Below are 15,485 nucleotides of genomic sequence, written 5' to 3'. Positions count from 1 at the left end.
TTCAACCAATTCCCTGTCCATACTCCAGCCTGTACCAAGCCAGATCCCCAGTGTGGAAACCAGGGTGGCTGTGATTTCCCTTTGCAGGCTGAACCAAGCCTGCACTCAGTATTTGGTGCAGCTAAACTTGGAGCCGACGTGCTCACTGCTTAGAAAGAGCAAGCAAAGCAGCACAACACAGTCAAGGCATCACAGAGGAAGGAATAGGGATAATTTTCTTTCCCATTTCTGGCTCATTGTGTAATATCAATAATCTCTGTAGCTTTGTATTATACTTGCCGTAAGTGGCTCTAGTGATTGATTAAACACCTTAGCTTTTCTTTGGCGTTTAATCAATGGCAGCAGCAGTTTATTGCTTGGTGTATTACAAAGTAAAAGAGATTATTACTTAATTATTCTGAAAAATAGCAGCTTGCAGTTGTTGCTAACATGGGTACGTGTCTACACTGACACTGGTGTCACGTCATCCTTTCCTTTGTGCCTCCTGATCTCCGCACTGGGTGAGAGCGTGCGATTCCCAGTGGGTCACGCGCAGTCATTGCCACAGCCATCGCCAGCACAGTGCAATTAGTGGCGTTAAATAAATAATTGCTTACGATGGGGCTTCCTGCAGTGCAAAAAGCCTGATTCTGTCACTTGCTGGGTACCTCCAAATCTCACTTAAATTTTAGGCAATGTCCTTATTAACCAGCCAACGTGAATATGAACTCGCTGTCAGGTACAAACCGCTTCTGGAAGCAACTCAGCAAGAATTACATCGGTACCAGGAGGCATTTTGATAGCCCAGGGTGCAGCACCGGATGTCTGCACAACTGGAGATAAATCAGATATGGGGCAGGTTATTGGTATGTGAGTGTGAGAAAGGAAAAAAAAATAACATTTTGTGACATCCTCTTGAGGATCTAGAAAATGGCAGCTCATCTGTTTTGACACCTGAGATTTTCTACCTGGAGTGCAAAATTGAATCCATATGCAAGAGTTCAGAAAGAATATTGTGGTGTGATAAAGCATAAGGATTCAGGGTAGCATACACATCTGTGCATGCAAGGGTAGCACAGGTATCATGATCAGTATGTATTCTTACCCATCTGCTTGTGGAATAGGATCTAACCCACCTGTATTCCCATGCAAAGGGATAGTCCAATATTTAGAATAAAAAAATATTTAGTTCCTTGCTTTGCCCCTGACTTTCTCCATGATGGATAGGCAAGTGATTTTGTCTCTTCATGCCTCAGTTTCCTTTTGTAAATGGGAGTAACTGTTGTTCACTGCCTTAGAGAAGCATATGAAATTAAGGACTGTTAGCTGCCTCTCCATTGTGGTAATGGGCACCATCTAAATACTTTCAGTAGAAAGATGAAACCTCTTTAAAGCTTTGATCCTGCAAAGATTCGTATGAATTAAAGCTGTACCCTTGAGCTGAACAGGGCTAGTCAATGGAAGACCAATGACAAAGCATTCACTGCAAATTTTAAGCATTTCCCCAAATGATTTTTGGGGTTATTGGGGTGGGTGGGGTGGGGTGTCTTGAGGGAAGAAAACTGAACCTCGTATGTTGTTTATTTTACCTCCATTATGGTAGTAGAGGTCTGACCATCACCTTTCTAGGCAGCTTTGTGAATCCAAGAGGTTGGTAGTGCTCTTGCTCATGCTTAAAGCTGGCATTGCCTGTGAATAGTGATGCTTTGGCCAGTCCATATAAGTCACGCAGCATCATATGCCGGTTTTGTGTCAATCGTGCAATGGCTTTTGCAAGTACTCTAGCAGAACTGGAGCGAGCAGACGTTGACTGTCCAGTGACTAGGAGAAGTTCATGTTTCTTTGAGAAGGTGCTGGATGGTCCTAACCATTAAAAGAGTTTATTTTCTTACTCCAACAGATTTCCCCTCCCCTCCTTGATGTTACCAAATTTATCATCACTTTTGTCTTTCAGGTGTAACCTGTCTTTAGTGTTGCAGACACATCAGCCAACCATGCATTAAGAACTGGGCCCTTACTTTAATTCAGTATAATTTTCTTTTTGTCCAATAATTTCACAAGCACTAATCCACACTTCAAATGCAGGAGATACTTTGATCCCCAAATTGTTCAGCATTTCATGCAGGAAAAACCATAGGCCACAGTCATGAAACTCCTAGAGGATGGCTGCTGGCTTCCTGTGGCAGAGCTGGTTGTTGTTTTCCCCCCTCTCCCTTCTTTGCTCTAACCATTTTGTCTGTCTATCTTGTCTTGTATTCAGTTTTCAAAGCAATTGCCATGAAGGGCTTCCTTTTTTTAGTGCCTAAAAGGGAACAATAGATTTTTAGAATAAGCGTACGCATATATATATATATATTTTTATATGACTGTCTGTATATGCATATCATATCTATCATATCTGTACTTTAATATAACATACTGAGAAGTTCAAGCTAAACAGAAAATAATATTTATTATTGTTATTTTTTATGAAAAGGTCTTTAAATGTATCTTTAAATGCACATGACATTTAAAATTATTCCAGTGCTGGATTCCTGAAAAAGGAGATGACCTTTTCTCTTGAAATTGGAGAGTGTTTTTTCCTTAACAGTTATATTATGCACAGAAGGCGAGATGTTAACCAAGATGTTAAAATGTATTGTTTCCCTTTGAAAGCTAATACCGTTCCTCATTTTCATTAATGTTGGCTCATTCATTTTTATTTTTCTTTCTTTCCTTTCCTTTTCTTTTGCAACTGTTTTTGCATGAAAATGCAGAGTAGCAATAAACAGATTTTTCGTAAGACTTGCTTTAAGACTCTTCTCTTTCAGATCCAGTTAAAGTTTTTAAGTTCAGTTATTTTAAAACTCATATTCTTCAGTTCCGTAAACAAAAATAATGGAGAAATATAATGATGAGGTGCAAAGCGATTTTCTAGCCCTCACTAATCAATAAATACCAACAAAATGGGGATGGTATAATGTCCGTAATTTAATTGTCTGCTGTTACCAGGTCACCACGAGACAGTAGCAGAAGCGGGGAGAAGCTGGAATTGGCCATGTCCAACCTCACTGCAGATGTCCTGGAATTACTCCTGGAGTTTGTTTATACAGGTTCTTTGATCATAGATTCAGCCAATGCAAAAACCCTACTGGAAGCTGCCAGCAAGTTCCAGTTTCATACTTTCTGTAAAGTCTGCGTTTCATTTCTAGGTAAGAATCATTCCATCTAGTGAGGTTTTAATATCTCATTTTAAGGTTTGTAAGCCTTTCTTTTAACAACTCTTCAGAGATAATTAGGAAACCCAAGATTAAATACAATAAAATAAAAAGCCCACTATTTATTTGGGTTGAGTTTTGAATTTAAAATGCTGACACAGTGGCCAGCGGAAAATGTTCTAGAGAAGTGTAGCCTGTTGTTTGAGTGGCAACTGCTTTCACATCTTGGATAGGCTACTTTTGTTGAATCTTGTTTCAAACTTCGTATCATGATAACATTTTTTTTCCCAGAGGTTGATTTCTGCACAGATGCCAGGCTCTAACGCATGAGTTGCTTATAACCATGACAGCAAATGTTAGGTGCTACACCAGGCCAGCTTGGCCAAGCACTGAAAGAGTTGGAGGTGGACTCCCACAGAAGAGTCAGGATCTGCAATTTTCTTGCATCCATGAGAAAATCCTTCACATGTCCAGTGTTCTCATAAACAAGATCTGGTTGAATTCTACTCCAGGTTAAACGTTCACAGAGTTTGGTATTTCATACAGAGTTATGTATACGTGCCCTCACAAAGGGGGGTGGGAATGAAAAGTTGCTGTGCCCACCCCTGGTAACTGGTGTGCCCTGCATGCATGGGGAGTATTTGCCCCAGCGAGGGTGTACAGAGCAACATCATTGCCAGTGCCTCTGTCCATCCTCTCATGGCCATGAGAAGCACATTCTTCTTGTGCGGAGCGCCACGTCATCCTGCTCCTTTCACTTTCCATATATTTTCCAGCATAGACTATTTCAAAACAGTCCAATGTTTCCAGCTCAGTTAACTAAGCTTTACTGGTCTGAACTGGAACCAGCCAGCCCCATTTCTATCATGGCAGAAGAGGAGCCAGAACCGGAGCTCAGCTGAAACACGTTAGTTCAAGTTCCTGCCTGTATCACATGCCACTCCTTCACTAGCATGGCTATAATATCAGTTAATGAGACAGTAATAATTTACAAATTATTAACACAAACTTACTAATACAAAAAGTGCGAGTTTAATCTTATATGACTTACTTCCCTTGGCCAAGTTCCAAGTTGTGAGGTTTTTTGACATCTGATTTCTACTTGGGCTCCCTCGACTCCTAGTTTGGTATTGGAGATGTCATTATCTCTGGAGCCCAAATGAACTGTGGGTTCTCCTTGGGCAGTTCTCATTTAAAATTGACGTCTGCAATCTCAGAGTGTGGAACATAAGAGTTTAGCAAATGTTGCACTCATTAAAAATAAAAACTCATATGAGTCCAGTTTACTACTATATGAATTTTCACTGCTAAGCTGGCCTGCTGGCAAGATGAGTGGTGTAACTAGGCTGGTACAATGCAGGCATCAGTAAAGAATCTACGGTATCGTATTCTCCACTTCTTTCCAACTTTTTGTATGATGTCACTTGTTTAAAAGTCTGTTCTCAAATGGGTGGGTAACGGTGAAATGAAATTTCTGCTTTGCAATCCCACCGTGTTGGCTGTGCAACATGAATGAGGGCTCTGGCTCTGGAATTGCCTTCCCCCAGCTTCCCTTCACCACCTTTTAAAAATGATTAGATCTTACGGCCTTTCCAGGAACAGGAGATGTATTTAAGTTGCACTATCTCTAAAAATTCAGCCACAAAACCAAAACACATTTATTTCACTAAATCAATGTGAGATTTCTCTTTTCCGATAGTTAATATTTGAATTCAGTGAACCATGTTATGGTATGAAATAGTAGAGTTGGTTATAAGTTCAGTGATATATGGGGAGTTGCTGGAATTTTGTATTCTCATTTGGAGAATTCATGGAGTGTAATTGCTTATTTTTATTTATAGCTGTGACTGGATTGCTCTACAGAGATAGCAGAGCATTTGCCATCTAAAAAGTTTAGGGAAAGGCATTTTGTCTTCTCTGTGGCTGTGCTTTTTCTTTTCATCCCAGCCACCTCTGCTTCCCACAAAGCAAAAATACAGTAAAAATCAGGTTTTTTTCCACAGTTTCTGGAGGATTCACCAGAATAAACAGTAGTTCTTTCCCATCAGTGGCCATGTCTAAATAGTGAGAGAAGTGAAGGGAAGTCCAAAGAGACTCAAAGAAGCAAACGCCCCAAATTAATAAGTCTGTTCAGCATAGCACAGCACCATCTCAGAGAAGATTCAGATCATCCTTTTTTAGCCGTGAAACTTAAGCAGGATCCTAACTGCTGATATCCAGGCAGCTCTCATGTCTCTGTCCTGGGCTTCTTGGCAGCATCGGGCAGAGGCACCCCAAATCTACATGCACTTTCTGGTGAAACATGCTGCAAAATGTGTCAGGAAAATTGTTTCATTTCAACAGGAGATTTCTTAACTAGTTTCACTGGGCTAATTATAGCCACCTTCTCTCTCTCGCCCACATGCTGGCTCCTCTGCTTTTGTCTAGATCATGAGAAATGACAACAGTTTTATGCCGACTGATGCAAAGATGCTGACAATTTCTTTCAGGCACCATATGATAACTGGGCAAATGTTTGCAAACTGGTCAGGACATCATAGTTATTTCCTCCATCTATATAGCTGAAGACTTGAGGGGGTTTTTCTTTTTTTTTTTTTCATATTTGTTTTACACACATCTTCACAGTCGTGGCTCAGGTCAGATTTGAGGTGATTCATCAGTATCACAGTTTGAGACCGTGGTGCAGGGATCACCGTCACAGGAGTGAACAAATTCTGAGCTTGTACTTCAGCCTGCTGCTGACAAAGTAAAAGTATTCTTCTTTAAGTCTAAAGAAGTTGGTGGAACCTGTTAGAGTCATGGAGCAGAGCAGGAAAGAGCAGGAGCTCTGAATTTTCTTTGTCTCTTGGGCAAAGGGCACAAAGACAAAGTTTCCAGAGTATGAGAGGGAGCTATGAGAAAAACTGAATGATGAACCAGTGGTGAGACCTGCATGAACGGGCATATGCACCTGAGGGAAGAAGAGCTTTTTATGGTCCTTATGAATTCAAGAGAAAATATTATGGGTATTTTTTTGTTCATCCAAGGTGGAGAATTTTGAGTCAGCTGGAGAGCAACAGTGCTCAACACTGGAGAAACTGAAGCATCAACTATATCTGGTGACAGGAGAAATGAGGAACACTCTCACAGGGGAAGTGAAATCTTTTGGATGATGAATGCATCCGGAACTCTTCCGCCTATCTCCCATCTTCACAAGCTTTTGACACTAGTAGGAATATCTGAGGAATAAGATCCCCGTCAGAATGTACACAGAGTATGATGAAGTAATGCATGTTTTGTGCTAATTTTAGTGATATCCAAGTCATCATCCAGAAGGCATCTCTAAGTGAAAATACAGTACTTAATGCACACAGAGGGGGCTTACATCAACCACTGAGCTTCCATCATACTCTTACCACAATCTCGCTGAGTAATCCTTCCTACATACCATCTATCTCTGACTTTATCTCAAGTCGTCCCACTCCCAGAAGTGCAGTCTTAGCAGTCTGCCTGGCTGATTATCTCATGATGACTCTGCAGAGGATCCCATTCCAAAATCACGTCTAATACAAGTGGAGAATACCAGCTGCTGATCTGCAATATCGCAACATACATAGAAACAAATATGCTAACCAGCAGTGTCTCAAACCAGGCAGAATTTACTAGATTGCTTCTGATATTCTTAAAATGCACTCATAAGTCTGTTACAAGCTGTCCTTGAGCGTTGGGAATAGCTTAGTAGTCAGCAGTCATGTTCTGAACAAACTGAAGGTGAAAATGCACAAAAATGTGTTGTTACAAGTCCAGTGTCACTGTGACAAAACCAGCAATTATTGTAAACATGTCAGCATCCAAATGAAAACAGCTCAGGAGCAGATGGAACAGAACTGGTCCTTAGCTGTCTTTGTCATGTCGGCATCCAGAAGTGCCCTCAGATTGCAGTCATTTGGGATGAGCTGTATCATATAGCCAAAGTATGTATCTAAGTAGTCATGCAGGCTCCCTTTATAGTCAGTGAAGAGTAACAGGCATTGGTAAGGCACAGTTCTGCTCATCCTGAAGTCATTATCCGAAATATTACCAGATATTGCTTCTTGGAATTGTTTGTTTATGAGTGTACAGGGATACTAATGTGATTGCTCAGTTGCACCATAGACAGCTGGAGTCAAGAGATATCAATGTTGCCACCAAATTTTGATTCAGAGGTGAAAAATGGAGCGTGTGTTTTTTCAGTTTACAGGATAGAGATTTTCCGTACCTCCTATAGCTGTTGCCCCAGCCTCCATCTTGCTCACCTGCAATGAATCCCTGTAGTTCACATGCTAGCCCTCATCTTCAAAAGACATCGCTGTGCCCACCTTGCTGTGGTGCTCATCACATCAAAAGTGATGAAATGCAAAGTTTGTCACCAGCCTCCTGAATGTACCCCAGGCTGCATCTCCCTGGGACCCCTCTCTAGATGGCCTCACGGTACTGGCTGAATCAGAGAGGGATAACGTCATTTGAGTCTGCCAGCGAGTGGTTTCTTGGAGAAGCGGAAGGAGTGAAGCTCAAAGGGACAAGGTGGAACGGCTTGGACACCAGTTTACCAGGCTCCATCAGTTACCCAGCATTGTTAGAGACAGAAAAACCCATACAGATCAGAAGAAACCAGTCATAACCAGTGTTTTTTCTGCCCCACGCCACAGGCCCAGCTGGGAATGGTATGGAAATCTCTGCTGATAGAGGCAGACCCATCCCTTGAAGGCAAAGACTCATTCTTGCAAGCCTTTTCCATCGTGTGCTACTAAACGGCTGCTTAATGAGTCGAACTTGATTATTACCTTTATTATAAACCCTGTGAGGATAAGGTGGAGCAGTGTCAGATTTGTCTTTGACTTGAGAGTTTGCCAAGCAATGATGAGAGCTTTGGGTTCTGTTAGATGATTATTTTACCCCCAGCCATATGTAAACATGAAACTGTGCCAACAGACAGAACCAAGGAACGTGGAGGAGGTTTTCGATTCTTTTTTTTTTTTTTTTTTGGAAAAGAAGAAATTTTGGGAGCTTTATGCTTCATAGCTATCAGTTTGCAGCCTGTCTCTGGACAGTCTTTGAGTGACAAAATCAGTGCCACTGCTCCGGTCTGCCGGAGGAAATGGGCTCCTTGGAGTCAGTACCATCAACTGATACAAAGTGAAATAGCCTAGTTTCAAGATTTCCAGATCTATAAAAGAAAACAGAAAGAGTTAGAGGGGGAGGAAAAAAAACGCAAAACTCCTAATCTCATGCCAGGTTAAAAAAAAAAAAAAAAACTAGGTCAAAATCCCATTTTAATAAAAGTCACATATAGATAGTGTGCAGGTTTTAAATCGGATGAAGGCTCAAGCTGGGGGTAGGGAAGAATCCCCAAGCCTTTCAGCAGAAGCAATCTGATGGGCGTTTTGTTTGAAGAGATGTGGGGCTATCGCACATTCCTGCCCAGTGCTCTGAAACCATGCATTAGGATATGACGCTGCCCAAATGTGATATACTTCTCCTCTGAGAAACCTGCCACTGGTACCGGTGCTTTTGTGATCTATTGCAGTCTGTCTCTCTCGTATTTTTTTTTCTTGGTCCTATATCTTAAAAGAATATATTCTGTCTATTAGTAGTGGCTTGGTTAACAAAAGCTGAGAAGAATCTGAGAGTTCCTCTTATAAATGTCTGAAATTGGTGGGTTTTTCTTCAGAAGAGCTGAAAAGGAAAACAGTACAGTCAAAAGTGTGGTGTAGCACACTTTTAACGCAAAGCTACACACTGTGCTGTTACTTCTGTTTGCCGGGTAGGAGATAATGCTGTCTCCTCTGTGCATGATTTTCTTTGAAACCCACTACACAACATTTAACAGAAGGCGTTAGTATAATCTGTGTTTTGCATAAGGGATGTCATCACATTCAGCAGCAACAAAGTTCCTTTGAAAAAAAAAAAGGGGGGAGGATTTTTTTTTATTTTATTTGAAGTAGCTTAGTAGCTGAACAGGGCAAAAATTATCATAAAGCAACTGCAGCATCCTCAGAAATGTCCTTAGTGCTGTTTGCATTTATTCTTAAGTGTCTGCACCAGCATTTACATCTTTGCTGTTTCTTAAAGCAACATTGTAGGCGGTAGAAATAGCAGCAGCCTCTTGGCTGGGATCCCATCCCTTGGGAAGCCCCAGATACGATTATGTCAGTAGGTTTCCCCAGTGCCTTCTGAAGGCTTACACGAAAAGCAAACTCAGAAAGTGCATTTCTCTCCCCACCCTGGCTCGGTTCTTAGACAGACTTTGATTTTTGTACCTTAAACCCCAATCCTAAAGTAACGCAGGGTGACTCCTGCTAATTGACTCCCTGAAATTAATTAGGGTTAGAGGTTTGTCCATGGCATTTTTTTTTTCATGATTTCGGTAAAAATGTGAATCTTGCTTTTAATAAATCTCACTTGCTTCTTTTTTTTTTTTTTTCTTTTTTTTTGCTCCTTTTAGAAAAACAGCTGACTGCTAGCAACTGCTTAGGAATATTAGCCATGGCTGAAGCCATGCAGTGCACTGAACTATACAACATGGCCAAAGCATACGCCCTCCAAATTTTCCCAGAGGTGGCAAACCAAGAAGAGATCCTTAATATCTCAAAAGACGACTTCATTTCCTACATGTCCAATGACAGCCTGAACACCAAAGCGGAGGAGCTGGTGTATGAAACAGTGATAAAGTGGATTAAGAAGGACGCTGCAATCAGAGCTCAGGTAAAAATAATCTCAGCAGCCTCACTCTGCTCTGTTCCTATGAATGCCTCTATTAAAATAGAAACCATCCCCATGCAATTTTAAACATGAGGGTGCGTAGGAGATGGGATGAGCAGTTCAGATAAAAAAAGACAAAGGGAATGCAGGGTATACACAAAATGTATGTAATTTCAAAATCTGATCCCCATATCTGATTATTTAGAATCAAAATCTCGTTTGTGACATGCATGGTACAAAGCTGGGGCCTCAAGTTGTTGGCTGCAGGCTTGGTCAGAGATAAATCAGGAAGGATTAGAGTTGTGTGAGATGCTGCTTTAAGAAAGGGATGCGTTTTAGTAACAGCAGGAAATAAAAATCTGTCAGAAAATCTGTATTTCTTTTGATGCCACATACAGAATGAGTATAACTTCAGTACATAAAAAAAAAATTCTGTATCTTTATTGGCTGCTTAGATAACCCCTTGGGTATTATATATTTATTAGAGTTAGCCTTTCCTCAACAATCTGAGCTACGCAGTCTGCTCTTGACTAAAGAAACTGAGTGTATTACTTTGCCCAGCATTGTCTCCAGACAAAAGCTGGAAGCAATGAATGTTTGGAGCCTAATGATTATCCGTGGGACCAGAAGATGTCCCTGGTGATATTTCAAAACCTGCCACTTGCCTTCAGTGCAGCTCTTGCAAGTCGGGTTTGTGGGCAGTGAATTGTGGTGGTCTGAACCCCAAACCTCTCCATTTGGAGGCTGATTCTCCCCACAGACACCAGAAGGGGAAGGTTGGTTTCCCCCTTTCCCCTCCTTTGGAGGCCAAAGTTGCTGGCTTGTCCTGGCAAGACCAACTTCTGTTCATCCCCAGTCACAGTTTTGGCTGGTTTAAGGAGTACAGTCCAGTTGCTTATAGACCAGACTGGGACTTGGAAACACTTGGCCACACATTGCTGATTCCATCCCACATCATGAAAGGATGTACCTTCTTGATTTAAATGAGAGTTCAAGCACCTAAATGTGCAATGGGATATTAAATACATCATTGGATGTGATCCAGAGCAGCTGCATCTCTGTCCCTCACCTGAAAAGTGGAAGAAATAGCATTTCCCGACCTCACCGGGCTGCTGGATGAGGATAAGGGCATTAAAGGATGGTGGGGCACTCCACGCCACGCCAAGCCTTCCTGCCTGTGCTGCCGCTGCCGGCTCAGCCCCTGGCCCCTGTCACCAGCCTGCAGCCCCCAGCGCCTTGCTCCAAACCTGTCCTGCCCTCTGCGAGCAGGTGATGTAGCTCAGCAGGGGAACCCTGTGCTGGGGACCCGCCGCTCTCTCTGACCACCTCCTCCGTGTGCCAGCGATGCTGTTTAGTATTGCCCAATGTTATTATTGCCTGAAACATTTACACACTATCATTGATTTATTGAAATGGGCCACTTTTGGGCTCTCTCTGGCCTTGAAAACCACACTGTTTTACAGAGTATTTCCCTGCTTGCTTAAAGTTTGATGACAGCAGTTGGCTCTGTGCAGCTCTGAGCTCTGAACCTCACGCAACCTTAGGGATTATTCCCAGGGGCCGGAGTACGGGAGCCTTGCGGCAGGAGCCTGTTTGCCTGGTGCAAACAGAAGGTGTTGCTCACCAGGCGGTCTGGGTTACATTTTCAAAATTACCTGTTCAAATATTCCCTTCTGCGCCCTGTTGTGGTGATGTTATGAATTTATTTTTTTAAGTAGTGATTTTTCTTGCTCCCCTCTCGCTGCTTCCACCACCACCATCTCCTCCTCTCTTCCTTTCGTGTTGTGGTTGGGTTGGTTTTCTGGGTTTTTTTTTACTTCCAAGTTGCCTTCCCCTCTGCTTTGCTTCTGCAGTGCCCTTGTAGTTTACAATGGCAGTTTTATTTGCTTCTCCAAATTTCTGTGTGGTGATTTGGTTTCACACATTACTTTACAAGGGCTTTTAATTTTTAATTTTTATTTATCCAGAGATGAGGGTCTTGAATAAATTAATATTAAAGATACCAAGCAGGTAACTAATTTCATGCCCAGTCCTACCACTAAACTAGTTTCTTTGGATCATAGCTCTCACTTTTTTGTACTCTGTGCACTGCTTGGTCTATTATAAAGCTCTTAGTTAAATAGGTACTTATTTTCTAAAAGTAGGAACTCTTACTTGCCATGAAAAGTACCATCTTTTCTATAATGACTTCTGCATTTTCGGAGCCCGGGAACAAATAGCTCTGACGGTGGATAGGAGGGAAGATAGACCTAAATAATCTTCTTTCTGATGAAGATGATGAGTGAAAATTTGTGCTCGGTGTGCAGCAAGGCCCACCGTGCCAGGAACTGCCCAGGCTCCCATGAGATGCACAGGCTGCTCAGAGCTTTTCAGAACTGGGTGAAAATGGCAATACTGAACGCGGGATGGACCTTCTTGCAGGAGCTGTGCGTGGACATTTTTACTTTATTGACAGTTTGGTGAGATCGATTCACTCAGCTCTCTTTAGACTCGGTGGGGAGGGGAACCAGCACATGGAGGACACCGCTGCAGAGGACCTTGGAGAAGGAGCCTTCTCTCTAGATCAGCACCCTCTGCCCCCAGCTGCAGCCCTCCAAAACTCCTTGTGCTTTAATGGCTTTGTGTCACTTTGGAGAGGAAACTTATGCCTGGGGACAGTAAATCTCACCACTTGTGTTCCCGACACCGCAGCTCCTTGTGCCGTTTTTTTCTTCCGACAACTTGTCCATCACTGCCTCCCCTCCTGTCCAGATCACTTTCCGAGACCCTCTGGGAAGGAGATTTTCATCGAAGCCTCCTGTTCTCCTGGGAGGGCATGGAGTTTGCTATCTTCCTGCTCTTCTCTGCCTTTCTAAAAGCTCTTCTTCGGGTATCTAATTGTTTCTGCTTTTGTTAATTCTTTCTACCAGGCTGGAGGGAACTAACAGGGAAGGAACCAGGATTTTCTTGGAAGGCAAGTTGAAAAGCTGTGCTCTGGCTGATTTTTAATTTTACAAATTGTGCTCATACGAAGTCTTACGGTGCTATAAGCAGCATTAGTGGCAATGTGCTCTGTGGCATTACAAAAAACAGCATCTGAGCCGTGTTACAAAGAGGGAATAATAGTGCTTTAAAGGTTACTGATCCATCCAAATAAGACATAAAGGCAGTTCAGATAATGACATATGTCTTAAGCTAGGAGTTGGTAAGTAACCATACCCAGTGCGTTGGAGCAGCACACCAGCTCATGTGGTAAGGTTTGTGGAGCTATGATAGTGCTGCTGGTAGTGCACCTGCATAAGGTCAGGTCTAACCAGAAGCAGCAACCTGTGATCGGAGGTCTGGACTAGGTAGGTAATTCCCTGTACCAGCGGACACAGAGCACTGGTTGTAGGAGTCCTCTTGATTGCTTGTCACTGAGTGGAAAGCCTGCAGCCAACAGACACATCTGGAAAAGCTGAATTTACCGTTTTTTCTATTTATTTCTCTTCCTGACTGATGGACAAGATTGTAAGGGTTATCCTAACAGTTATCCCCTTGATAAGCTTATTACAGCTCTGGCGAACTCATGCAAAAAATATATTGTGCAATGGAGGCTTTACTGTCTGGAAACCAGCACTCTCTGAGCCATCTGAACAAGAAAAGATTTCTGCCAGGCCCCAAGCAGTCCTCACCTGAGCTCATCTCCCAGCTCTCTGCGTGGCCTTGGACAGGTTGTTTCACCTTTTTGCCTCCATTTCTTATACTATAAGCTGAAGGGAAGTGATGGCTCCCGTGTGGGCTGTTGGGAGGATCCGGTGGATAATGAGCCATGTTGTCCACCAGTACTAACGACTGCCAGAGCTGCGCAGAGTTGCAGTCATGCCCAGTGTCAGTGTGGGATGGGGAAGATGTGAAGTTGCTGGATGTGCAGCAATTTGCTGCCTGCCCAGAGCATGGACGCACCAAAACTCGTTGGAAACTTTCCCATCTTCTAGTCCAAGTCTGAAGTTGTCTCCGTTTTCTCTGACAACATAAAAAACATAGTAACATGTTTATTAATAACAGAAAGCCTGGGAAGATAAGACTTCTAATTGCATGAAGCTTCGCTCTTGCCCTGAGTCAGGACAAGAAGTGAGGAGAGGACAAACGTTTCAACAAGTTGCCCGGAGTAGCACTGGAAGAGAGGCAGGTACTGCAGCAATGAGCAACAGGCAAGAGGCTCAGCTGAATGGCGGTCGCCTTTGGTTGCACTCTGCAAGGATGTACTCATGTGCCCTTTTTTCAAACCCTGTTTAGAATCATGGTGTCCAGCAGCAAAATGAAATGTCTCCACTTATAAAGGCATTAACAAGTCTTCTATGAACTTGTGTCCTCAGAGGCAGATTTGTCTAAACAGCATCTTCATGGTGCCTGAGAACCAGAGATGTGTAGACAAATTGGAGGTAATTTAGTGCAGAGCAACACAAATGATTAAAAGACTGAAGGAACTGATGTGGGAAAAAAAAAGATTAAAAGATGTGAATATGCATGACTTGGCCTAATGACAGCTAAAGAGGGATAAACGTCTACAAGTGTGTGAAGCCCCAAGGATAGGAGTTGCCTAGAAGGATGCAAGGGGTGTAACAACAGTAAGGACCACTGGGATGAATTTGAGACTTGGCAAATTAGCCTAAACAAACACAAAGCCCACCTGAAAGCCCTGTGTCTGTCAGTGGGGGTAAGGAAAGGTGATGGAGAGAAGGAGAAGAAGATTTGTGTCAAAAATGCTACAAATGCCCATGGGCTGTATTTTGGCAGTGACAGAGAATGACAGTTCAGAGGCAAGGTCCTACAGCAGAGAAGGGGTTGGTAACCGTGAGAGAGCAGATGGAAGATCCTTGCTCTGCGGTTAGGCTGATGAGATGGTAGCGTAATTTTTGAGGCACATTTTAAAGAGTCTCCAAAAGTTAGGCAGAAGAGTGGCTTGCTCCAAGAAGGTGGAGAATCTGACAGGGAGCAAGCACAATCCCAGCTCTGCTCTGCAGTGACAAGGACATAACGATATATTCAGCAGCTGATAGCCAACACCAGCATGTACAAATTACTTAAGTTCATCATAATAGGAAATTAATTGATCAATCAATGTACTTAAGGCATTAAGCTTTGGGAAAGCAATGTTGGAATAAATATGAACAGGAAGCTTCCAAGAGAGCCTAAGTGAGTTAGGCACTAACACTCTATTACGGTTCAATTAGGCTTCTTTGGAAAGCCCACACTACCCTGATGCTTTGAAATCCATTTGTCAGAAGAGCAGACAAATTCAAAAAGATGCCATAATGAAAGTGCAAGAAGCTCCAATTTCTCTGAAAGTGAAAAACACAAGGGATGAGCGGTAACCCCTGTGATTTCCCAGGGACGGGCTGCTCAGAGAGCTCAGATTTAAATGAAGCTTTTGCAGACACACACAGAGCCTGTATGGGCTTACAGAGGGAGAAGAAAAGGCAGCAGCAGGAGCAGAATCAGTGCAGGAACATGCCCTTAGCTATATACTGGAGGAAGAAACTGCATTAAGTAAACAAAAAAGAGGACGCAGGTATCATTAGCAGTTCCTTAAATTCCCCCTGTACTAAACTTTTAAGTTTTTTTAAA

The 15,485-nt window shown here is 42.7% G+C and overlaps 1 protein-coding gene across 1 annotated transcript in view; it reads left to right on the top strand.

Annotated features, from left to right (window-relative positions):
* The window catches only part of KLHL29 (kelch-like family member 29), a 41,005-nt gene that overhangs the window by 12,549 nt on the left and 12,971 nt on the right, over window positions 1-15,485 (top strand). The window contains exons 2-3 of the mRNA XM_009701634.1: window positions 2,971-3,170; window positions 9,640-9,899. Coding sequence (XP_009699936.1) covers window positions 2,971-3,170; window positions 9,640-9,899 — 460 coding nt within the window. The remainder of the gene's footprint in view (window positions 1-2,970; window positions 3,171-9,639; window positions 9,900-15,485) is intronic.

Source organism: Cariama cristata, unplaced genomic scaffold (genome assembly GCF_000690535.1).
Source record: "Cariama cristata isolate BGI_N322 unplaced genomic scaffold, ASM69053v1 scaffold11360, whole genome shotgun sequence".
NCBI classification, from domain to species: domain Eukaryota; kingdom Metazoa; phylum Chordata; class Aves; order Cariamiformes; family Cariamidae; genus Cariama; species Cariama cristata.
Note: the sequence above shows the minus strand (reverse complement) of the source record. Positions and strands in the feature narration are given on the sequence as shown.